General features: G+C 35.3%; 1 protein-coding gene across 6 annotated transcripts; it reads right to left on the reverse strand.

Moving 5' to 3' along the window:
• Window positions 1-657: 657 nt before the first annotated feature.
• On the reverse strand, window positions 658-25,786 carry LOC117327773. Of its 6 annotated transcripts, none has more exons than XR_004532725.1 (20): window positions 25,478-25,526; window positions 23,883-24,201; window positions 21,762-21,952; window positions 20,345-20,487; window positions 19,913-20,107; window positions 17,269-17,490; window positions 17,039-17,154; window positions 16,327-16,455; window positions 15,629-15,888; window positions 14,388-14,592; window positions 13,622-14,128; window positions 12,576-12,756; window positions 10,716-10,801; window positions 9,119-9,354; window positions 8,380-8,603; window positions 7,836-7,932; window positions 5,580-5,741; window positions 3,687-3,757; window positions 2,966-3,159; window positions 658-2,760 (listed from the first exon to the last, which is right to left on the reverse strand). XR_004532725.1 is itself a non-coding variant. In XM_033884941.1 (20 exons), the coding sequence occupies exons 2-20, from the start codon at window positions 24,107-24,109 to the stop codon at window positions 3,044-3,046; spliced, it is 3,327 nt and encodes a 1,108-aa protein (XP_033740832.1). In that variant the 5' UTR covers window positions 24,110-24,201; window positions 25,478-25,526; the 3' UTR covers window positions 658-3,043. The 6 variants fall into 6 exon arrangements, 3 of the variants coding, with proteins under 3 accessions (XP_033740832.1, XP_033740831.1, XP_033740830.1); XR_004532724.1 differs by having other exon boundaries at window positions 658-2,801; window positions 2,884-3,159; XR_004532723.1 differs by having other exon boundaries at window positions 2,843-3,159.
• Between the last annotated feature and the right edge of the window lie 429 nt (window positions 25,787-26,215).

Genomic DNA, 26,215 nt, shown 5'->3' on the forward strand with positions numbered 1-26,215 from the left:
ACATAAATACAGGTATTATGCGTAATTATATGTCTCGCCCTTCGTCCTTTGCCAATAATATAAGCATTTCACATGGGTTCTCAAAGATACATTTGAGGACACTGAAGATAAAATCCCAAAGTGTAAACATTTGAGGTTTTTATACCAAAAACACCAAACTTGTTTAAAACTGCAGACGTTCATCAAATGTTTTACCGCCTCTACTACCCATGGTACATACATGATCAAGGTTTGGTTGGTATAGCTCTTATACTTTATCAGAAACTTAAACGCATGACCTTAACATTGATTCTGTTATAATTCCAGTGAGGTTTTTATCCTGAAAACTGCATAAATCCATAAAAAGCTTTTAGTGCAGTAGGCTTTACTACCTATGATACATCTATGACCGCAATTTGGTTGGCCTAGCTCTTATTCTTTGTCAGAAACAGACTTAAACTCAAAACCTTAACATTGATTTTCTTTGAAGTCCAGAAATTGGAGGTATTTCCCCAAAAATTCAAAAATCATAGAAATGCTAATAATGAGTGCAATGCTTTCAGCTATACATCCCACAATACACCTATAACTCAAGTTTAGTTACTCCAGCTTTTATAGTTTGTCAGAAACAGCCTAATATGCAACAGCTAAACGCAAAACGTTATGTTTTTTTTTTTCCAAAAATGCAGAAATCTTGTCATATTTTTAGTATAGTAGGCTCTTACTGCCGATGCTACATCTTAATGGAGGTTTTGTTGGTCTATCTTTGTCAGAAACAGAGCTTAACGCAAAACCTTAACATTGTGGACGCCAGAGCTGTCGGAAAAGCAACACCTATGTGTTGCCTTTCCAACATCTGTCGTAGGTGAAACAACCTATCAAAAGTATATCTACAGAGAAATTTGTGTACATGTGTTCATACCTAAAGATAGACTGGTGTATCAGTTATTATGTGTATCTGTGCTGGACTGTCCTGTTTACTAAGGAAAGGAACATGTTAAATATGACACTATTTGTTATGTGACCATTCTTGTAATGTACAGATCTTATTGACGATATTGGTTTAAACTTCTGAAAGTAACACATGCATATGTTGAATATACAGTACTACTGTTTTAACCATTATGAGAAATAAATGTCTATCAATTGTATGTTTAAAATATAAAGGAATGTCCCAAGCGATGTGATTTCTGCGTATAAATATATTCAATTGGAATGTTTATATTAAATGTTAACACCTTAATCAAACATCCAAGGAAATGGCAAAAGATGTAATATTTTAAATTAATTTCATGACAGGATATTAACTTTTGTACATTTTGAAAAAGAATAACTGTCCATTTCAAAATTATAAATAAATTATCAAGTTTTGGCTAATGCAAATACTTGTCTAAAAATATTTTAAAATTCATACATGTATATGTCAAATTTGAGATAATGTTCTTAAATTTTCAAAACTCATACCTGTGTCTGCCAAATTTAATAACTTATTAAAATGAAGCTGGAATATTTCAAATTACTATCATTTTTTTAAAATAAATATTTTCATACTACCTAAATGTTGCTATATGAGTTATCTCCCTTCCATTGAATTAGCTCCAATTCTCACCTTATCGTTTTCTAAATACAGATAGATCCAAATCTGGCAAAAAATGTTGAGTGTGAAGTTGGCAAGATACAGCTTGTGTTAATATCAAGATGTTCTCAAAGGTTTGACTAGAAGTGTGATATCCATACTATGAACTGCTTCACATGGCTTCTGACTTTCAAAACAAATTAAAAATGACTGATGGCATTAATCATACATTTATGGCTCCAAACTCAGTCTAAGACAATTAATATGTGACACATCAAAAATTTGTCATCAATATTGAAAAAAAAACACCTGGAAATTTCTGATTTTATAGAAAGAATTGTTAGAAAGATTAATAGTGGACTTATGTAAAAGAGAGGAAAATTAACTTCCTACACACTGATAACTGTAACAAATTTATCTCAGCTGACATATTAAACATAATTGTGTTGTTACAGTATATTATCCCAAGATAAATCCATGATGATCAGCAACATTAAATGCTTAAATAAAATATTTTTCAAAAACCAGTTACATGTTTATGTGATATAAAAATGATCAATCACATATTTTTTGTGAAAGAAACAAAACTACACAATGTACCTTACCAGGTTAAAAATGCTACATACATAAAAACGATATAAAATGCTTTCTTTCGACAACTTAAATGCAATCAACTGAAATAAAATAAATAAATGGAATGTTATATTTTCAATAATGAAATTGAACATCAATAAATAAATATTCTTTGTCATGTAAACTTTATCTGCCTGTAAAATGGGGTATGATAAATTACATGATATGTATCTGAATTAATACGATAAATAAAATGAAAGCAATCTTTGATGAAACAATAAATTATAACAGGTTTTTGATGTGATATAAATACTAACATATAATAGGTTTTGATTTACATGGTAATCTTTTATATCATTAAATACATCATAGAAAATTTAACCATCAAAATGAACCACACATCTTATTGCCAAAAATATTGCATTTTTATCGATATAATAAATTAAATCTAACAAAGACATACCAATCAACTATTAGGGTATCACAAAAAAACGTATTCATGGACGGAAATATCAAACAATTGATTGGCAATATTTTAAACTGGGTCTCTTTGATAAAACTTTAATAATCTTTAATGCTTTTCGTGTAGCTGTTGTACACCAGCGTTCCAGCTCCCTCTAAGGTTTTGTCACCTCTTCCCATCACTCCTCCAGTTTTTGACCGTTTTCATCACCTCTTCGAATCACTCCTCCAGTTTTTGACCGTTTTCATCACCTCTTCCCATCACTCCTCCAGTTTTTGACTGTTTTCATCACCTCTTCCCATCACTCCTCCAGTTTTTGACCGTTTTCATCACCTCTTCCAATCACTCCTCCAGTTTTTGACCATTTTCATCACCTCTTCCAATCACTCCTCCAGTTTTTGACCGTTTTCATCACCTCTTCCAATCACTCCTCCAGTTTTTGACTGTTTTCATCACCTCTTCCCATCACTCCTCCAGTTTTTGACTGTTTTCATCACCTCTTCCCATCACTCCTCCAGTTGCGTAGCACTGTCTTAACTTTATCTTCATCTTTCCACCTTGATTGTATCTGACAAAGCCAAGCACAAGGTTGATTATCATTCCAATAATATGCCTACTTGGCATCACAATTTCAATAATGTCTAGGTTTCTTCGACAAAACATCAATATAAACAAGCTGGTTTAAACCTAAAACAACAAGAGAATACTGTCTCCTACGGGTAAAAAAGAATTTTAGTGCACTCCTTTCATACATACCGTACTCTGTGAGAGACTACATGTGTAGGCTATATTGAGCGTTTTTTGGTGTTATACAACTAACAGTATTGTATTTTTGTGTATTTATCTATGATATAAAATCTATATATTAACAATAAATTATCAAGGGACAGATGCTATATCTATGGAAACAGCCCATTTTACCTGGGCTATACAGTAGTGGAACTCTTTTGCTATCCTGATGAACATAGATTTAAACATCAAATGGCACTCCTGTAATCATGCCATGAACGTAACCAACCACGTGAGGCAAAGCACAAATCCTTTGTTATTGATATAGACTAGTCCAGCAAACTGTATATGTTATTTATAGCCTACCTGGTCCCACACATCTGGAGGTAGTCTACCCTTGTCTACTGGCTTGGCTCGGGCCGGCTGGGCAGTGATACCTGTAAAAGCCCAAACTTGTATGAGACTGCACTTAAGCCAGTAAAGAAAAATCCTGTGAACTTGAATATATATTGTTCATCAATTTTAAGTTTTATCTTCACATATTTTATTTGTCTAGCTAACTCCAAGACAAAAATATGAACTGTATCACTACTTTAGGGAAGTGAAAGCCTTTAGAAGTTTATGTTGGCCACATTTTACACACAACACCTCAAAGACGGATTAACTTAACAAGACACAAGTCACTTGTCACCTGAAAGTCTGAAGATTATTATAACTAGAACACTGACAGGTCAGCAAGGGTCCTGTATTGTGGCAATATATTGCCTATAATTAGCAAAAAGACATCTGCCCCATAGCTGAAGTTGATGTTTGACGTTTGGACAAAAGTAATTGTAAGAAAGCAAAAAATACATTTCACATTTACTATGACGCGACTCTTGTTACCGTTCACCTCCATAATTGCCAGGCTAACAGAAAATGTAAATATTGGTGCAATCTCCATCTGTTTATTTTGATTTGTTTTATTTCAAAATCTCCCCCCATTAAGAGTCAGGGTCTTACAGAGATCCACTTTGTCTTTAAACTTTGGAGCTAATGACCTTGACCTTTAATCCAGTGAAGGGCTGCAATAACTCATTCCAGTTGGTTAGAGAGTGAGTCACACAACCTCAAGTGAAAATCCAAGTTGAATGGTTTGAAACTCCCTACCCATGGCAGTTTCAGTTTCTTGAGAAGCTAAATACACTTCAGAAAGACACTTCATTCTAATTGCTCTGGATGACCTGCAATAGGCCTCCCCAGTATGTTGTACAGTGAAGTAGCCACTAACTACTACAAGGAGTCCCTGCTTCAATATAACACAAGCTATTCAAGGGATGATAACCAAAACAAACAAACTATATTCTACTAACCTTGATCTTTTGTCAGTATCTTTTAATTCAAACCAATTTTGCTTCTTTATGTTAGAACAAAAATTTCACTAAAAAACTGCCATGACATTGACCCAGTGACCTTGACTTTAAATCAGTTAATTTCTTAACAAATTCCAACTTATTTTACATTATGTCATCCCAAAAAGTTCATCAGTGAAAGGAAACGAAAGTTGACCTTAACATGTGACCCATTGAACTTGACCTTTGTTTACTTGACTCCTTATTTAAATCAAACCACCACTGCTTCATATTGTCATAACAATGTTCACAAGTGAAAAGCTACAAAATTTCACCCTGACATTTAATTATGAACAGTATTGCTACATCATGTCATAACAAAATGTTTATCAGAGAAGAGATAATAGACCTGATAACCTTGAGTTTTGTCAGTAGACTCTTTGTTTATTTCTGAACAACTTTGCATCATTATGTCATAACAAAATCACTGAAGAGATACACAATTTGACCTTGACATTGACCTTTAACTTTGACTTGCAACCTGATGACCTTGACTTTTGGTCAGTAGACTAAACATTTAATTCTGAACAATTTTGCTTCATCATATAATAACAAATGTCAGCCCAATCATTTGTATATTGTATAGATATGAATCCCAGCCACCAAGGGATGCAGTTCAGAAGAAGTCAATTGTTGACAGACGGATGCCGGACGCCACAGTATGGCATAATAAATACTAAAGTTATAGCCAGTAGTAAAATTTGTAGACGGACGGAGGGACTGATAGATGGACAGACAAAGTGATTACTATAGTGCACCTGCATCTTTAATACGAGGCCCTAATAAAGTTAACAACAGATGTATAATGAAAGGATGCCTCATCAGGTAATCTCATAGAGACCACATGTCACCTCTGACTTTTACTGACCAGTACTGGACACTGTCCTCATAGTGTTCTTTATTTCGTCCCTCAGTGGTCCACTACCATACTTAGACATCATGGTCATCATCAGTCTGGTGCCACCATGGCGTTCAAATATTTGTCTCAAGCGTGGGTCACTCTTTATCAACAGCTGGATTATGATCAGTCCTGGACACAAAAATATCACATAACTGTCAGTATATCGTATAACTGTCTGTATTATATCGTATAACTGTCAGTATTATATTGTATAACTGTCTGTATTATATCGTATAACTGTCTGTATTATATCGTATAACTGTCAGTATTTTATCGTATTACTTTCTGTATTATATCGTATAACTGTCAGTATTATATCGTATAACTGTCTGTATTATATCGTATAACTGTCAGTATTTTATCGTATTACTTTCTGTATTATATCGTATAACTGTCAGTATTATATCGTATAACTGTCAGTATTATATCGTATAACTGTCAGTATTATATTGTATAACTGTCTGTATTATATCGTATACATTTGTAACTGTCTGTATTATATCGTATAACTGTCTATTATATCGTATAACTGTCAGTATTATATCGTATAACTGTCAGTATTATATCGTATAACTGTCAGTATTATATTGTATAACTGTCAGTATTATATCGTATAACTGTCTATTATATTGTATAACTGTCTGTATTATATGGTATAACTGTCTGTATTATATCGTATAACTGTCAGTATTATATCATATAACTCAGCATTACATCGTATAACTGTCTGTATTATATCGTATAACTGTCTGTATTATATCGTATAACTCTGTATTATATCGTATAACTGTCAGTATTATATCGTATAACTGTCAGTATTATATCGTATAACTGTCAGTATTATATCGTATAACTGTCTATTATATCGTATAACTGTTTGTATTATATCGTATAACTGTCTGTATTATATCGTATAACTGTCTATTATATCGTATAACTCAGTATTATATCGTATAACTGTCAGTATTATATCGTATTACTGTAAGTATTATATCGTATAACTGTCTATTATATCGTATAACTGTTTGTATTATATCGTATAACTGTCTGTATTATATCGTATAACTGTCTATTATATCGTATAACTGTCTATTATATCGTATAACTGTTTGTATTATATTGTATAACTGTCAGTATTATATCGTATTACTGTCAGTATTATATCGTATAACTGTCTATTATATCGTATAACTGTCTGTATTATATCGTATAACTGTCTATTATATCGTATAACTGTTTGTATTATATCGTATAACTGTCTGTATTATATCGTATAACTGTCTATTATATCGTATAACTGTCTATTATATCGTATAACTGTCTATTATATCGTATAACTGTCTATTATATCGTATAACTGTTTGTATTATATTGTATAACTGTCTGTATTATATCGTATAATTGTCCATTATATCGTATAACTGTCTATTATATCGTATAACTGTCTATTATATCGTATAACTGTCTGTATTATATCGTATAACTGTCTGTATTATATCGTATTACTGTCAGTATTATATCGTATAACTGTCTATTATATCGTATAACTGTTTGTATTATATCGTATAACTGTCTGTATTATATCGTATAACTGTCTATTATATCGTATAACTGTCTGTATTATATCGTATAACTGTCTGTATTATATCGTATAACTGTCTGTATTATATCGTATAACTGTCTGTATTATATCGTATAACTGTCAGTATTATACCGTAAAACTGTCTGTATTATATCGTATAACTGTCTGTATTATATCGTATAACTGTCTGTATTATATCGTATTACTGTCAGTATTATATCGTATAACTGTCTATTATATCGTATAACTGTTTGTATTATATCGTATAACTGTCTGTATTATATCGTATAACTGTCTGTATTATATCGTATAACTGTCTATTATATCGTATAACTGTCTGTATTATATCGTATAACTGTCTGTATTATATTGTATAACTGTCTGTATTATATCGTATAACTGTCTGTATTATATCGTATAACTGTCTGTATTATATCGTATAACTGTCAGTATTATACCGTAAAACTGTCTGTATTATATTGTATAACTGTCTGTATTATATCGTATAACTGTCTGTATTATGTTGTATAACTGTCAGTATAATATTGTATAAATGTCTGTATTTTATCGTATAACTGTCTGTAATTTATCACATAACTGCCAATAATCTCCAAAAGTTCACTCAGTGGGAATATACTTACCAATAATCTCCAAAAGTTCACTCTCTGTGTTGACTCTGATGAAGTCCAGTAATTTCTGCATACAGCCAAACTCGGCCAACTTCATGTGTAGTTCATGCTGTTAAGTATGACGTAAATAATTCACATCAATCTAACTTTTGTATATTTTTTTTTTGTAATTATAGATCTGAAAAGCTTAATGTCTTATGATCAAGACTCTCTCTTTACACCTCCACAATTATACCTGACCTTTGTGTAAACTGTAATCTATATAATAGTTATCTTTATGTAGAAAATCCTCTGCCAATTTACCCTTTACTTTCCAATATAACAAAGTACATAGCTGAAAATGTCTAATGTACATTGGAAATGGAATAGCACGCTCCTAAGGAACAACATTCAATGCATGAATAAAAAATTATGGCCACTAATTCTGACAGTGAAACATATATGTAGACTAAGTACTAATTGATTAGCATTAAGTATGGACAAAGTTATACCCAAAATCAGGAAATGTTATGAAGTCTTAGCTTAAAAGCTATGTCATACTGAAGGGATAACTTACATCCCCTAAATGTACAATATCAAAGATGAGGGAGATAAGGTGACGTCGGTTTGCCTTGGGAGCCGTGAACACACCAGAAATGACCCTATGGCCGGCTTCCTTGACTAGGAGCTGGCGACACTGTTGGCCCATTGGTTGTCGTGGATCAAGAGTAGGACCTGTTACTGGTATACCAAAGTCGACAGATTTCTTTATCTTCTCAGTTTTCTTACTTTGTTCTACATCTGTAACAAAATAGTATTTCTGTAACCATATAACATCTTGGAAAACGATTGCATATCAATTATTATTTAAGAATTTAACAAATAATGCAAAGTACCTGATATTAGGAGTTATATTTACTGTAGGTTTAAAAATATTCCTTATCGATTACTAAATATTTAGATGTATGATGAAAATTTGAGCTACCAGACTAATATCTAATTCGGATTGTCGGGTGACACAGTGGCAACACATTTGCTTTTGAGATTCACCTAGATGACCGAGTGTGATTCTCCGAGCTGACATGAAAAGGTATGGGGTCACCTGTCTGACCACATGTGTTCCCCCCAGTAAGACCCCTTGCATGCTTCAATCAGGGCCAACAAGCGTGATTAATATATGTTGACATAACTTGTTTCGCAAAAGTTGTTAAATAAATAAAGTTAAGATTTTAATGTAACTTGGTGTGCCTCTGAATAAATCATCAACCGCAAATAAAAACGATAAACTATACAGTAATACAAAGTTATCATCTCACACTCAGCTAATCGAGCTGCAGTCTCAGGGTCATCAATACCATCCCCTGAGGTGGAACTGACGGTCATAGTATCATCAGTCTCCCCTGATCCTGAGGACACACTGAAAGCGGGATGAGCTGACCCAGGGCGGGGCGCAATTGCCTCCTTAATTATGACAGCAAAGTCTGGTGACATCTGGTGTAAAGCCACATTTATCTTCTTCTCCATATCCTTCCTATTTACAGCCGAGTGTGGCCTGTAATAGTTCATATCAAGATAATTCTTCATTTTTGTCTAAATCACTGAAACTCCACACATGTACTTTTGAATTAAGAGGATATTTTGAAAATATTTATCCAAATACAAAAACAGTTACATACTCTTTATTCAAACATTTGCTAGCTGTACCAGTAGTAGAAATTATTCTTCCTTTCATTATATAAACATCGATTCCCACTGTTGGAAAGTCATTTGTTGTTATATATCCTTGGAATCCCACTGTTAGAAAGTCGTTTGTCATTATATATCCTTGGGTTCCCAGTGTTAGAAAGTCATTTGTCATTATATATCCTTGGGTTCCCAGTGTTAGAAAGTCATTTGTCATTATATATCCTTGGGTTCCCAGTGTTAGAAAGTCATTTGTCATTATATACCCTTGGGTTCCCAGTGTTAGAAAGTCATTTGTCATTATATATCCTTGGGTTCCCAGTGTTAGAAAGTCATTTGTCATTATATATCCTTGGGTTCCCAGTGTTAGAAAGTCATTTGTCATTATATATCCTTGGGTTCCCAGTGTTAGAAAGTCATTTGTCATTATATATCCTTGGGTTCCCAGTGTTAGAAAGTCATTTGTCATTATATATCCTTGGATTCCTAAGTTAGCTACTGTTGGAAAGTCATTTGTTGTTATTTATCAATGGATTCCCACTGTTGGAAAGTCATTTGTCGTTACAGTATAAAGACATGGATTCCCACTATGGAAAAGTCATTTGTCCTTAGAAATAATTATTCATTCTCATTTTAAAACCATTTATTTATAAGTGCATTAGGGAGTCTGAGCTATAGACTACACCAATGTCTAGAAAGGCCTGAAAGATGATCAAACTAGCAGAATTGACAGTATACCATGTAGGCTACAATTTTATCAATAGGAAAGCATTACAGGATTTCAGGGAAGCTTCCTTATTTTTTCCTTTATTTTTGTAACAAGGAAATTCCTTAATATATGGCACATAGGCAGGGCAAGCCCTTCTTTGTTGAATACTGATCAACACTGTCTTTGTTGAATACTGATCAACACCTTCTTTGTTGAATACTGATCAACACCTTCTTTGTTGAATACTGATCAACACCTTCTTTGTTGAATACTGATCAATACCTTTGTTGAATAATGATCACCTAACACCTTTCTAATCAACTCCCCTACATAGAGTTAGGTTAAGTGAGGCCACAGATCACAGCACCATACCAATGGAGAAACCACAATACCTCATGTATAACTTTAATATTCTGAGACTTTGACAAAACGGTCAAGGATATACTTTTTCAAACCTGAAGTATGAATACATTACACGCATTTAGTATTTGACACATTAATAGATACTTGAATAAGTTTACCTTCTGCGTGCTGCCTTAGATGAAGGAAAGAGAATTTTCTCCTCCACAGGTTGTATGTTACATCTCAAGATCTGGCACGCAAGAATCTGTCAAAACAATTTTAAGTATTAAGAACCAATGACTGTGATAATACTTACAGTCATACACAAGTTCCAATAGTTTATAGCAAATTCTTTGGTTTAATGTAAGTTTTCACTTGGATAAAGAGACAAGTCTAGTTATATTACCGGGTAAGTGATGTAGGATATACCTGAGCTTTGAACTTTAATTATAATCACCTGTAAAATCATTTATCTTAATCAATAAAAATGATAAGATGAAATTGACAGCTTTACAATGGGGCAACACAAACCATTACATTGTACGAAACATATACCTTTATACATGTTCAATGTATATAATGTTACACCCAAGATATCCTCTTTCCTATCCATAATATTTTTGGTAACAGAGGAAATTATAGCGACAAAACCTGGGGCCTTGTGATTATGTCTGTATATTATCACCTGTTCCACCATCCGTACAGTTGTAGATATGCTTCCTTTCTATCTACCATTCCAGTGTATTTCAGATAAATCATGATCAATGGACCTTTCTTTATGTTACACAGCAGTGACTTAATGGGCGCTCCAGAATAATGTTTCAAAGTTTGGTAATTTGTATAACTACATAAAAGCATCAAATTTAACAAGCCTTCTGAGTATTGCTAAGGCAATACATGTTCCCGACCCCATCTAAGATTAGAAAGTGACCTTAACCTTGACCCAAAACCCTGAAACTCAGACTTGATCTGTAGCTACTCATACTGAAGGTACATACCAACTTTCATCAACATACCTGGAAGCATGGCTGAGAAAAGTGTGGAAAACTTATTATACAGACAGACAGACGGGGAGGAAACCTATAGCCCCTTAGTTTCACTGGTAGGGGACCAACAGTAAATTGTTTTGTAAGCAGAAAGGCTACGCAGTAGCAAATGGAGTGTTAAATGTATAATAACCTCTAGTGAATAAAATAGAAACAGGTTTTATAATACATGCATACACACAGTACAGTTTTGTACATTCATCCATGGTGCCTCGGGGAAAGGGATGATGTGGTAAAAAGGTAGGAACCTCAAGGTGACATAAATATAAAAATCAATAGTAAAAAGAAAATTTAGAAATGCATCTAGGTGGCGTAATATTGAAAAATAAGCCCATGTGATGTATAATTTAATCTCTATTGTCAGAAATTCGTGAACCAGATTACGTGGTATTCTTTTGAAATTTCACTTATCCAGATATGAACAATTCCGTTTAATTCATAATTTGGAAAAAAATACACACTTTTTTTTTATATACCATGAATCTATCAGTATATCTTTATACATTTCAAATACAATTGTAAGTAAACTTTGTTGTGATTTTGACATTAAAATAAAAGATTGTGATGTTACTCACTAATTGATCTTGTGTTTCACATTACACAGACTACTTCAAGAAAGGGTGTTAAAGAAAGGTGCAGGTGTTACTATATAATGGTGTATACATGTGACCTTTGTCTTATTTCAAGGTCATTCATACCCTACAGTTATGGTATCCAACACTGCAAACAGGAAATAGAAACTTAAAATCATGCAACTACTTATACATAAAACTTGTAATGAGTTCAATTTTGTAGATGAATACTGAAATGTCATCCCATGTTTTTATTTTGCATATCGGAGGTACATTAAGATTGTATGTGTCTAGACAAACAAATATTACTGTAGCCATTATTTTACCCTGTGATCCTGAATAACTTTATACTGTGTCAATATGCTGTCAAAACAATTCACATCAAATCACACATTCTGATGGTGATATAGGAGGTACTTACCTGACACAGGTGATCAGAAGCACTAAGTAGTGGGGTCACACAGTGAAACACACCAGCTTCATACAGATATCTGCGGAGATTCCTACGCTCACTGGCCAGGCCTTGCTCCTTCTGCTCCGTGTTCTGTTTAGACTTAGACTTATTGTCACACTCATTGCCATTATCGGTGTTGGGATCCTTCCTAAAAAATCATATAGGGTCAAATTATTTCTCTTTTGAGACATTCCTGATTTTGTAACACAAATTTTCAGTATACAATTGAGTGGGCCTTATATATAAAATATACAAATTTTGGAGTTCAGAGTTATACATGTATTTGATTTATTTTTGCATCTTGTTTACTGTAAAATTGATGATTTTGGACACTATAAAGTCGGTGAAAACTATCAAAACAAAAGCTGTTTAAAACTAGAACTGCAAGCCAATGGCTGACTAATACGTGTCATGGCAACAAAACCTATAGTGCTATTTGGTATATACCCCTATATACCAAATTTGATCAAAATCAGACAAGATCTAAATGTTGACCAATCAGAGGCAAGGATTGTGTTGCCATGGTGATCATTTTGGAAATATCTAATGTGTCAAATTACATGCTTTGTTTAATGTGTAAAATTGGGCAAATGACTGAGGAGTTTTAGTTCTTTATCAGAAAACCTGTTTATTGTTACTGGTTACCATAGCAACCATACGGTTGAGAAAAAATAGCTGCATGCACATTATTGGTATAATGTTTCATTAAAATTGGCCCAGCGGTTTAGGTAAGGAGGAGTTGTCCAGACAAATTTTTTCTACGGAAAACCTGTTTATAGTGACCGCTTACCAAAGCAACCATAATTATGAAAGAAAAATGCACATCTACACATGGTCCTTTGTATTTGTGTGAATTTTTTTTCATTGATGTGAAGATATTTTGTTTATTCATTCACAAAACATGTAAGAACAAATTGTTTTGGTAGAGTCTGAATAAAGGAGACATTTTACGGTAACCAGACTCTGTGATGTGATGAACACTGATAGTACTACTTTGTACACTGTTGCCATACCCTGTTTTATCCATGTTATTTCTAACCCAGCCGTTTTCTTTTTTGGCTGTACAGGAGGGAGGACGTCCGTTGGTTGATGCACCACTGGGTGGTTGGCCATTTGTTGTGCCTTTATGAGAATTGTTTCTGTTATTGTCACTGCCCGGTGGAGTTACATGCTTTTGCAGATTTGGAAATTCTTTACATGTACACAGAGACATGCATAACAGGAAATCCAGGCAAACCTTGATCAGCTGAATTTCTGCATCCACGAACATCCTTGACAAATCCACAGTCCCATTCCTTAAGATGGCACGTTCCACAAGAAGCCTCTGACTGGTGCCCTTCTTAACCACAGTACCAGATATATCCTGCTTCATCCTCATCTTTGGGTCATACAGAAGATCAGCCAAAACGAGCAAACGGCGCAGCTGGGTGGAGAACTGAGCTATTACCACGGAGACAAGGCGTCCAGCGATGTCCCATACAAAATGGGTGAGAACTCTGTTCAGTTTGGACAGCTTCAACCTAAAACATATATTTTGTTAATTAACATGCATGACCAAAAGGACTTAATCCATAAATCCAGAGAATAAATTACACAAATATTCAAACACTATAGTGTCAAGAGTCAGTAGCATATACACTTTTCTTCTGTGATTTAAAAAATAAACCTTAGAAATATTTACTTTGACAATTCATAATTGTTATTGCTGTTATAATGTTGGATAGATCAACAAGACAAAAGATTTGTAGATTTTTGAAGAGGGACCTGATTGGAACACACCTCTGTGATTCTATATGTGCGAACTCATGAAGGTCTATCTTGTAGAAGTCATTGCGGGATTTGCTTGCGGCCCAGAGGCAAACATTAGTTAGTACCCTCACACAATGACTGATCACTAACACTCCTGGAGATGGTATACCAGATGTGGTGGAGGCAGTCAGGCCAATCTTCTGTGGACAGCCATCCTCATCTACTTCTACCTTGGCTGTCAAATACAGATGTCATCAAACTTTATATATTATATGTACTGTATGATATACCGGGGTAGAAAGCCCTTCGACCAGGGGCCATTTAGATCTGTAAGGGCCAGTAGACCTTACACTGGACTGCATCAGATGCGTTTTGCACTGGAAAACAGTCTCTACATGACTTGATGTGTTTTGGTTCAAAACTATTTCATATTGCTGAAATTTGTAATGGGTTTATCATATTTTTTAAAAGCCATAGTTCTTGTGTGTCGAAATTCAGGATCACTGCTGTGTTTATTCAGTTCTAAGCTCAAAATATAGTTCAAAGCTTTTCCTGGGGACATTCTGGCTGTCTGTTGCTGCTTTACTGGTATCAGGGCTATAACCACCCAGAATCACACACCACTCCATCTATGTAAGGGTCAGTTGATTTTATATTCTACTGGTCCAGTTGGGGCCATTTCTTATTTCTACCACTAAAATATTGCACATGACATAACTGCACATATATATATTGACTGTTATGACTGCTATGACGTCACACGACAGGAGAGTATGTATGGTCATTCTGTTATACTGCTATGACGTCACATGACAGGAGTATGCATGGTCATTCTGTTATACCACAATGACGTCACCCGACCCATTCTGTTATACTGCTATGACATCACACATGAAAGGAGAATATATATGGCCATTCTGTTATACTACAATGACGTCACACATGACAGGAGAGTATGTAGGGTCATTCTGTTATACCACAATGACGTCACACGACCCATTCTGTTATACTACAATGACGTCACACATGACAGGAGAGTATGTAGGGTCATTCTGTTACACTGCTATGACGTCACATGACAGGAGTGTATGTATGGCTATTCTGTTATATTAGCTGTAGTAATATTTTGTATTGTTACCTTCTCTACGTATGATGTCACACATTACAGGAGTATATTTGGTCATTCTATTATACTGCTATGCCGTCACACGACAGGAGAGTATGTATGGCTATTCTGTTATATTAGCTGTAGTAATATTTTGTATTGTTACCTTCTCTACGTATGATGTCACACATCACATGACACAGAGTGTGTAGGCCATTCCACAGCTGTGTTTCACGTTCATGTCGGTTCCTGATAAGGGGCAGCTTTTGTGAGTCTCCAGCCAGACTGAAAGCCTGTAACATTTCTATTTCCATGGTGGCTGGCACTAGGTAGTCGGCAATATGGACCATTAGGTCACGGCAGCGACCACGACTTCTTGTCATGAAAGTGTTGGCCAGAACACAAGCAGCTTCGGCACAGACATGTCTAGAACAAACAGTTACTGGTTAGATACTTACACAAGACATACACACTTGGGGCCAAAACAAATTCATTTATCACTCATTTTCGTCTGAGAAGCTCACTTTTATTTTTTCAGTGTCCCTGTCTTGCTAAACTTATTTTTCTAAAATATAACACAAACAATTTTTTATAATCATTAAAAAATGATTTTCCTGTTTCTAGGATGATTTCTTTTGATTGTCTAGGTATAACTGCATGCTGAATATCAACAAACCACATTATTGTCATTTTTGCATTATCAATACAGTCAATTATTAAGCATCAGTATGTCATATATTAGGAAAAACAAGTAAGGAAAAGTTTAAATGATAACTTTAGTTGTCAACAGTAATAATAACAGCTACATCAGGACTGTTGAAAAGCTATTATATATAATAGTAAATGTCTTTAGAATTATGGTACCGGCACTTTGATTCCTTGATACACCGCAGCACCAGTGTCATGAGATCCTCGTCATCAATAGTAGAGGCAATCCCTAAATCCTTCATGGTCAGTGCCGACAGTAAGGCTAAGGCATGCTTCTGGGGACCACTGTAAGGCAATATGGTGATACAGCTACAACATGTACTGTGTATGGTAAGATGGAAAACCAGGAGAACCTTATAGAGCAAACAATAGGCATTCCTCACCTGGATATTGGGGAAATATTTCAAACATAAAAGCTATATAACAAATACAATGGTCCTTCCTGAAATACTGTAGTAGAGGTGGATATAGAGCCATCAGCTCTATATAGAGGAACATCGATGGCCATAGTATATATTCTGTAAGAGTCCTATAGACACTATATACAGAAGAACTTTGTTAACTCGAACTCGGAACACTCGAATAACCCGCTTCACTCAAATCACTTTGTCAGTCCTAACCAAATTCACTCTTTATCAAAGTAAAAAAAAAATATCGGAAAACGTGGATAATACAAAGTTTGGTCCCAACAATGAAATACCATGGCCCGTCCTGTAGTAATTTGGTAGCTGTAGGTAGGGCCCCATTCTGTATCAGCCCTATAGATACTATATAGATAATTTACCATGGCCCGTCCTGTAGTATTTTGGTAGCTGTAGGTAGGGCCCCATTCTGTATCAGACCTATAGATACTATATAGATAATTTACCATGGCCCGTCCTGTAGTATTTTGGTAGCTGTAGGTAGGGCCCCATTCTGTATCAGCCCTATAGACACCTCGTCTGAATGTTGTACAGCCTCCATCATCACCTGTGTGTACACCTCCTACAGAAACAAAGTAAATTATAAATCCCTTGGATTCATGTTTGTAATATAAAATACAAACTCATCAGACAAAAGTAACCTGACATTTACAACAAAAATTACTTTATAACATACACTCATTTTTACACTGTTTCCCCTGGTCACGTCAATGACTGGTATAGCCTCATTCTGAATATTCCATGAAAGTTGTGGGTACCGGGCAAGGCGACGGAAAAGACAACAGATGGCGTACTTGGCATCCATAGTCTCCTCAATTTGTAGGTGCCGCATCAGTCCAGGGAATACACGCATCACTGGCTCAAACCATACAGGGAGGAACTCTTCATGGCTGACGATCTACAACAAAACAATTTGGTCATATTGCCAGTCAGTAAAATCATATATAAGTAACTAACAATAATACATAATATATTATACATAATTTAATTTTGTATGAAACACACATTTTCATTGGCTGAAATAATTTTGTTATACCTCCATAACAAAATTTTTGACGTTACGAAATGTAATGTGAAATATCTTGGTGTGTATAAGCATACATGCCATACCTCCCGGCGTGAGACAAAATCTCCCTTATTTTCAAGTCATTTATTTCCTCCCGGCAGGAGAGCCAAAATTCCCGTATTTTGTAATTCCCTCCGGTATTTTTGCCGACGCCATTTTTGTTTACAATTCAGTGTTTTTCTCGCGAGATTTGGCTAAATTTAGTGATCACGTGATCACTCAATCAAAATGGCGCCTGTTGGACACGGCTTTCACACGAAGCTCTGGCTAGTGTAATGTTTGCGCTAGAATATCTATCACCATGAAATAAAGGCAAGTCGCTTGCAAACAACTTTAACCCCCTTAGCTAACAGACTTGAATTATGGTTTGTTTTCTTTTAGGACCATACTTTGATGATGGTAATTGATACAGAGTCTGGTCAGTCGCAAAACCACACGTGTTTTTCATTTACCATGTGTATCGTTGATCAGTGATAGCAAGATGAAATCCGATATTTTCTTTTAGAAAACTATCAAAATTAGCACATCTGTTGGTCGTTACAAAGTGGTCAATCATGGTGTTTACAATATACAAAATCTAGAATGATAGTGATAAGATTTACTGCAGTCTCCTAACATTAACATCTTCCGTTCTCATAATTTCATGTATACACTTGCACACTTGGAATATTTTTATATCTAAATGGTCCAACATAAGGTATCCCACAGGACATTTCATGGTGATTTTTACAACTGATGTGTTCCCTCGAAGTGGATCAAGCTTTCTAATTTTAAGAAAATCCAAACTGATAAATGAATAACTTGCTTGTCTTAATCTTTAGCTACATGTAATTATAATATACCCTTTTCAAATGCTGTTATGCAATATGCATAATGCTGTATAACTTTTTGTGTTGCATAAAAAAAATCGGAAAAAAAATTCATATCATCAGAATCTGAATGTATACTTATTGCATTTTTTACCTTATACAACTTTTTTGTTGTTTGCATATACAATATGATTAATATCTAAAATAAATACAAATATTCTTTATCACTTTCAAAATTAGTTAATTGCTAAAAAATTGAGTAAAAATGTCGATATTTATGTCGCGCACAAATCTCCCTTATTTTAGGCAAAATTCCCTTAAAATAATCATCAATCTCCCTTATTGGTCTCCCAAAAATATGGCATATATGTATAAGACGAAATTAAATTATAAGAATTAACATTAATTATTTTTTCTTTTAAACAGTCATAACATAAAAAACTGGAGTGTACTCTCTTCATAAACCGCTTCGCGGTTTATTTAGAGTACACTCCAGTTTTTTCTGTTATGACTGTATAACAGAAAAAAATAATTGATGTTAATCCTTAAATATTGTATATAGTGTGCTGTATTCAGATCCTAACAGTTCACCATCTTACCAAAATAAAGATTGTTTTCTTAAAACAAGAGGTCCAGAGGGCCTGCATCCCTCACCTGAATATTTCAGTAATTATGCCAAAATACACTAATTTAATTTACATTTCAAATATTTTCTTTCTTTTGAACTGCCTCTCTTAACAATGGTCCAAACTGCAGGTGGACCAAATCCTATCATTCTTGAAGAAGAAAAAGGTTTCTATTTTGTATGTGTGTTACATTTCCCCTCTTAGCCCGCCTTTCCCATCCCCAAGAGTGCTACGTCCTTAATTTATACAACATTATATTTCATTTGGCAAACATCGTTCCAGAACAAATTTCAGCAAAATCCATCCAAGAGTTCAGGACTAGTTACTATAGTAGGGATTGAAAAGATTTACCTCAATTTCCCCTATAGGGCCCCACCCCTCCCCTCCAACCCCAGGGGAGTCACACCTTCTGTTTATACATCGTTTGACATCCTTTGCCCAATAATGCTCCAGACCAAATTTCATCAAAATGTATTCATGCATTCAGGACTAGCAGGGATTTAAAGTATTGACTCTAATCTCCCCTATTGAGCCCTGCCCCTCCCTCCCTCCCTAGGGAGCCACACCCATCTCTGTTGCCTAATTATGCTCCAGACCAAAGTTTCATCCAAATCCAGTAAGACATTCAGGACCAGTAGGGATTTTAAGGAATTTACCCCAATTTTCCCTTTTGGACTCCAGCCCAAGATCCTGGACGGACAGATGACAGACGAACACTGCCCCATGGCATTAGCTCAAGTGAGCTAAAAATCAGGAGACAAAAAGTACTAGCTATACAAAATGTAAGGGGTAATAGTAGATAAATAATGTTAAACATACTGCCTCTAAAACACCAACGGCAGCCACGTATGGTTGGAGAGGCCGCATGGACAACAAGATCTTCTCCAAAATGTTTAGGAGTTCAGCAACCATGAGCCTGGCCATGTTACTCTGCTTAAAACATAGCTGTTTTATTAGGCCTAGAGCTAGCTCCTGGACCTCTACTATCACTTCATCTGTCAGGAAACCAAGGATCTACAAACAAATCATTAGTTCTTTATGTAATACATGTTTCTAATGTTAAATAATGCTCAGTTCTATAAAGTACAGCTGCTGCGGTAAATGTATTAATATGGATAATGATAATGTTTATAGGAATCAATGTATTGATATACTGAAAACAGATTTACACACTTTCTTTGGTCTTGGTAAGTATCTAATTAATATTATAGTAATATCATGTTACTGATTTGTAAACAGATCAACTCTAACCTGTTGCACCTGTTCCTTGTCTAACTCCAACTCAGTCTCCAGGCTGGAAACTAACGTGAGAAAGGCTTTATTGGAGGTACGTCTGAGAGGAGTGTCTTTCAGCTTCTGTAGCATTCCAAGAAGGGCAGAAAGTTCTACTTCACCTGGAGACATTGTTACAAATAACAGGTACATGTAAAACAAAACATGTTGATATCAGATCACATATATGTCTACAACACTATGTGTACAAACACACAAGTTTATAGTCAAATTTCTAGACAATTATGAATGTGTTATTATCAAATGATATGATTTATAAAACTGATTACCAAATTCACTCTTAACACCTTGGAATTGTCACAATAAAATAAATCTTCTATTTTCATTATAATTTACCAATGAGTCAATTTGGGTTTAAAACCTATTTAAATATATACATACAAAACTCTGTTATAAGATGTTAATTGCAAGTCATTGTTACTTATATAACACATGTTTCAATAATATCTATACACAGAATCATCTCCATAACTCTTACCTTCGTCATCAGAGTCTGAATCATCTCCATAACTCTTACCTTCGTCATCCGAGTCTGAATCATCACCATAACTCTTACCTTCGTCATCCAAGTCTGAATCATCTCCATAACTCTTACCTTCGTCATCCGAGTCTGAATCATCTCCATAACTCTTACCTTCGTCATCCGAGTCTGAATCATCTCCATAACTCTTACCTTCATCATTCGAGTCTGAATCATCTCGATAACTCTTACCTTCGTCATCCGAGTCTGAATCATCTCCATAACTCTTATCTTCGCCATCCGAGTCTGAATCATCTCCATAACTCTTACCTTCGTCATCAGAGTCTGAATCATCTCCATAACTCTTACCTTCGTCATCAGAGTCTGAATCATCTCCATAACTCTTACCTTCGTCATCAGAGTCTGAATCATCTCCATAACTCTTACCTTCATCATCAGAGTCTGAATCATCTCCACAACTCTTACCTTCGTCATCCGAGTCTGAATCATCTCCACAACTCTTACCTTCGTCATCCGAGTCTGAATCATCTCCATAACTCTTACCTTCGTCATCCGAGTCTGAATCATCTCCATAACTCTTACCTTCGTCATCCGAGTCTGAATCATCTCCATAACTCTTACCTTCGTCATCCGAGTCTTAATCATCTCCATAACTCTTACCTTCGTCATCCGAGTATGAATCATCTCCATAACTCTTACCTTCGTCATCAGAGTCTAAATCATCTCCATAACTCTTACCTTCGTCATCCGAGTCTGAATCATCTCCATAACTCTTACCTTCGTCATCCGAGTCTGAATCATCTCCATAACTCTTACCTTCGTCATCCGAGTCTGAATCATCTCCATAACTCTTACCTTCGCCATCCGAGTCTGAATCATCTCCATAACTCTTACCTTCGTCATCCGAGTCTGAATCATCTCCATAACTCTCCACAGTAGGTCGGGGAGAGTGCTTGGTGTCTTGCTTGGCTTTCCGTGGTTGTGTGACACAATCACATCCAGTGTACATCTGTAGGTCCCGTGGAGCCTGGTTAACCTGCTCCATCTGTGCAAGAATCGCTTCTGTGTTATCCCCATCAGGATCCCTTTGGAAAGAACCAGTATTAACCATCACAAATACAGTCGTAAGACTTAACTATTCCCAGGCTTAAGCTCTTGCCTGGTAATAAGACTACATGTATCTATATTCATTGCAGTGGATTTAAAATTTTAACAAATTCTATTTCATTGTCCTCCAACAGTGTTAAAGGATATGGTAGTTGGAAAACTTTTGGCTAGCCCATTCTTTTCTCCTATCAGCTACATGTACGTTAGCGGGGAAACTTTTGGCTAGCCCATTCTTTCCCCCCTATTAGCTATTGCCAATTTTTTTCGGAGGTGCGCGACAAATTTAAAAAAAAAAAAAATTCTGGACATGGATATTTTAGAAACAGTATTCTCAACGAACAACTGATTCATTTGGTACGGCCTTATATTTGTTCTGCTTGTACATACATTTTGTATTTTTAAAGACCAATGCCTCCATGTTCGAAATAGCTTATGTGAAGTGGTGGAATGATGTAGCAAGGTGCTTTGTATCAAAGGTTTTGGTGTGAATTAGTGATTGGACTGTTTAAATGCGATATATATAACCTAAACTGCAGGTACACACCGTTGTCACCAAGTTTAGACTTATGGATACTGATATCATTGTCTCTTTCTTACTGCCCTGAAATCAAGGCAGAACGGCATGTGCAGTGTCAAATAGTCAGTTGCTAAAGGTCAGTTGGCATCAGAGCCAAAAAAATAAACAGAGACTTTTAGCTAGCTGATGTAGCCCACCTCCTAGTTGATGTGTTGGCCTTCTAGGCTTATTATGAAAGGATAAAATGTAATGATTGTTTAGTTGGGATCAATTAAAAAAATCTAAATGCGCAAGGAACTGCTAGATTTCAATACTGTTGCATAGGTATGCACTGGAAAACATGAATGCCTTAATTTTGTCATAATTATATAAAACCCAAGTGTCGAATTTGGCATTATTTTTGACAGACAGACAGAATGATTACTATAGGGCATTCATATCTTTCATATGGGGCCCTAACAAGGGTGAAAGGATAAAAAAAAAACAAGAGGCCCATGCAGGCCTTAAAGGTCACCTGAGTTTTGAAATATTTTGACCCCACCCATCAGCCCCTGGAGTTTATATAATTAGAGGAGCCAACATGTGCATCCCAACCTGCTAATTCAAACCAATTTAGAATTAATTCCATTAGAAATCCAACAAATGATAAAGTGTGTATCTTATATAAACTAGAGTAAAGTTTATCTCCTCTCCAGGGGCAAACATCAGACTCTAGGATCATGAAATTCACTATTTTGGTAAAACACCTAACGAGTTAGTCCTTTCCATCTATAAAAAGTATTTTATTCTACCTTATTTGGGTTTCAAGAAGAAAATGAATGATTGAAGTTTGGGGGGTGGAGACCATATGATTCACAAGTTTGGTTTACTTTTTTCCATGAAAGGCATCTGGAAAGTTTTATTAAGATTGGTTAAAGGGATTCTGAGAAGAAGTCGAAAATGTAAATTGTTTACAGACACAAGACAATGAACAAACCTGGTAATTAAACAAGGTCAATTATTTGAACAAACTTGGTAGCCCTTCACCCCAGTATGCTACAGGCCCAATATGAAGTTCCTGGGTCTCTTGGTTATTGAGAAGAAGTTGTTTAAATGAAAAAGTTGACGCCGGAGGGCCGACGAACGCCGCACCATGGCATAAGCTCACTTGCCCTTCGGGCAGGTGAGCTAATAAGCTAGGTCACTTGATACTTTGTCTCAGGTGAACTATAATGTATAATCATGAAGGTACATTTCTTTATAGGAATTACTACTAGTTATCTAGCAATAAGCTAGCATTATAGAATAAATAATCTTGTAATTTGTTTTCTGATCTAGGATTTGTAATGTGGAAAATGTATGGTTCTTACAATCAATTGGATTTGATGAATGGTATCACAAACATGACTTACTCTGCAGCTCTGAACAGGTCAACACGACGCTTGCCACTCCTGACTCTGGACGGTGGTCTATTTGTTGGGCAGTTGAGCGGGACTGAGCAGGACTGAGGAGGATGAGGAGGATGTTGAGTGACCTTTTGAATGACCTCACCGTGACCTGACCCCAGTACCTCAAGGTTCTTTGTCTTGCCACTTTCTGTCTGGGACTCATCCTGGTTCCATGATGTCATATACTCCATGGTGATTGAGGCCTGGGTGATGTTTTACTCTCTCTCCATCCTTAACCTTGGGGTGGCAACCTTCTACACTAGACCCTATATGTCACAAATAACTTTAAAAGAAAAAGAAGAGTTCCAGAGGATCTGTATTGCTCACCTGGTTGTATTTGACCAAATGTCAAAATAATGTTTACGTTAAATTCTCCAATTTGAACAATGTTATATATGGTTATGGGTGGAGATCTCAACTGCTTTAAGGGTATGACCAAACAAGAGGCCCAATTGGCCTGTATTGCACCTCTGATTCTACAGCAACTTTAAAGTTGATCTATATAGCAGGGTCATTTCTGCAAATACTAACTTAAAGCTGTTTACCACTTTATTCAAATTCAGGGTAGGCTAGATCTATCAATGTCAAGCCCTTCATTCCAGAATACCATTTACATAATATTAGGTCAAGGAGTCTATTGGCTATCGAGAAATCATATAAAAACAAAAACAACAACATTCACTACATAGCATGCGCTGCCGATCATCACACCGATTCAACTGGTGATGTTATTTTGTTAAAACTTTTAGTTATATTATTTATTTATTTACTTACTTTTACCATCTGTACACCACTTAAGATGTTTTCTAATTAATTCTAATAGACCCTCGGCGAATTAATTATCGGCCGAGGAGGTCGTTTTCACAACATAACAATTTTTATTATTGTTTATACCCACTATATTTGTGTAACTATTCCATGTTCTATGTCTATATGTGATCGTTTGATGAAGTGACAGATTGCCTTGAAAATGCAAAAATTTACTTGTCTGTACTGTCGTTATTACTACCCGACAATTATGTATTTCTAAAATACGCATCCAACGAACATTTGTTTGTTAGGATCCAGTACCTTTATTGGATTATACCATCGTTATTACTTACTATACCTTATATATATAAATATATTATGAACCTACCACGTAGAAAAACAAAATCAGAAACATTCACTACAGTACATAGCACACGCTGCCATCACATCGATTCAACTTGATATTTTGTTAAACCTTTTAGTTATATTATTTATTTATTTACTTTTACCATCTGTACACCACCTAAGATGTTTTCTAATTAATTATAATAGGCCCTCGGCAAATTAATTATCAGCTGAGGGGATCGTTTTCACAACATAACAATTAATATTTATTATTGTTTATACCCACTATATTTGTGTACTGTTCCATGTTCTATGTACCCTTACTGGGCCCTCGGCTTATTGCTCCCGTCACGTACCGTAATGTCCGTAATAGCCGAAAGGGGCTTGAAAAGTGTCCAAAATAAGCATTTGTTGTTGTGAAGTAGGTGTATATGGATGTGTAGATATGAGCACAAAACACTTACCTTTGCTACACAGGTGTAGCGTAGGGCTACAATGCAGGTTCCATGAGAGTTGCAAGCGCGCATGTGCAATGAAAATTGTCATTTCCGGTGCGAGAGTTACAAGTTTTCAGTTCGTAATCAATAACAAGTATTTCACTGTTAATGATTATAATCAAATGTGTCAACATTCGAAAACACCATAATGAAGATCTAGGAATCATATAATTATGTTAAGTGCGTCATGAAACACGCTTATATCACGCTAATATCGGTAAAACGTTGTCAGTTGTAACCGTCGTAACTGACCTTATTTGCATGTGTTTCACCAGAATTATTTAGTATTATCGGTCTCTGGTATTATTGAAGATTTTGACGTTAAAGACTTTGATCCAATGTTATCTGATGTACATTGAATTTACAGTTGAGTGTACGCTAACCTTTACACCTAGTGCACTACGTTTAAACTAGTTGTGCACCACATTGAAACAACAGTTATACTAGTTGTGCACTACATTTAAACTACAGGTAAACTAGCAGTGCACTAGACCCTAAAAGGTGATGAACAGCAAAACCCCAATACAGGTAATGGGCAGTACCCAAGGCTACCTGTGATTTTTACCTGTACTGTATGTATATATAAAGCTTTTATAGCAGTTATATTCAAAGAGTTATTAAAAAAGGTTTTGGAAGTTTAGTTTGATGTTATATTTCAACCTTTATATTCTATTCTTGTTTATACACTTACTAAGTTAAGACAGA

The sequence above is a fragment of the Pecten maximus genome, chromosome 5 (genome assembly GCF_902652985.1).
Source record: "Pecten maximus chromosome 5, xPecMax1.1, whole genome shotgun sequence".
Lineage (NCBI taxonomy): Eukaryota > Metazoa > Mollusca > Bivalvia > Pectinida > Pectinidae > Pecten > Pecten maximus.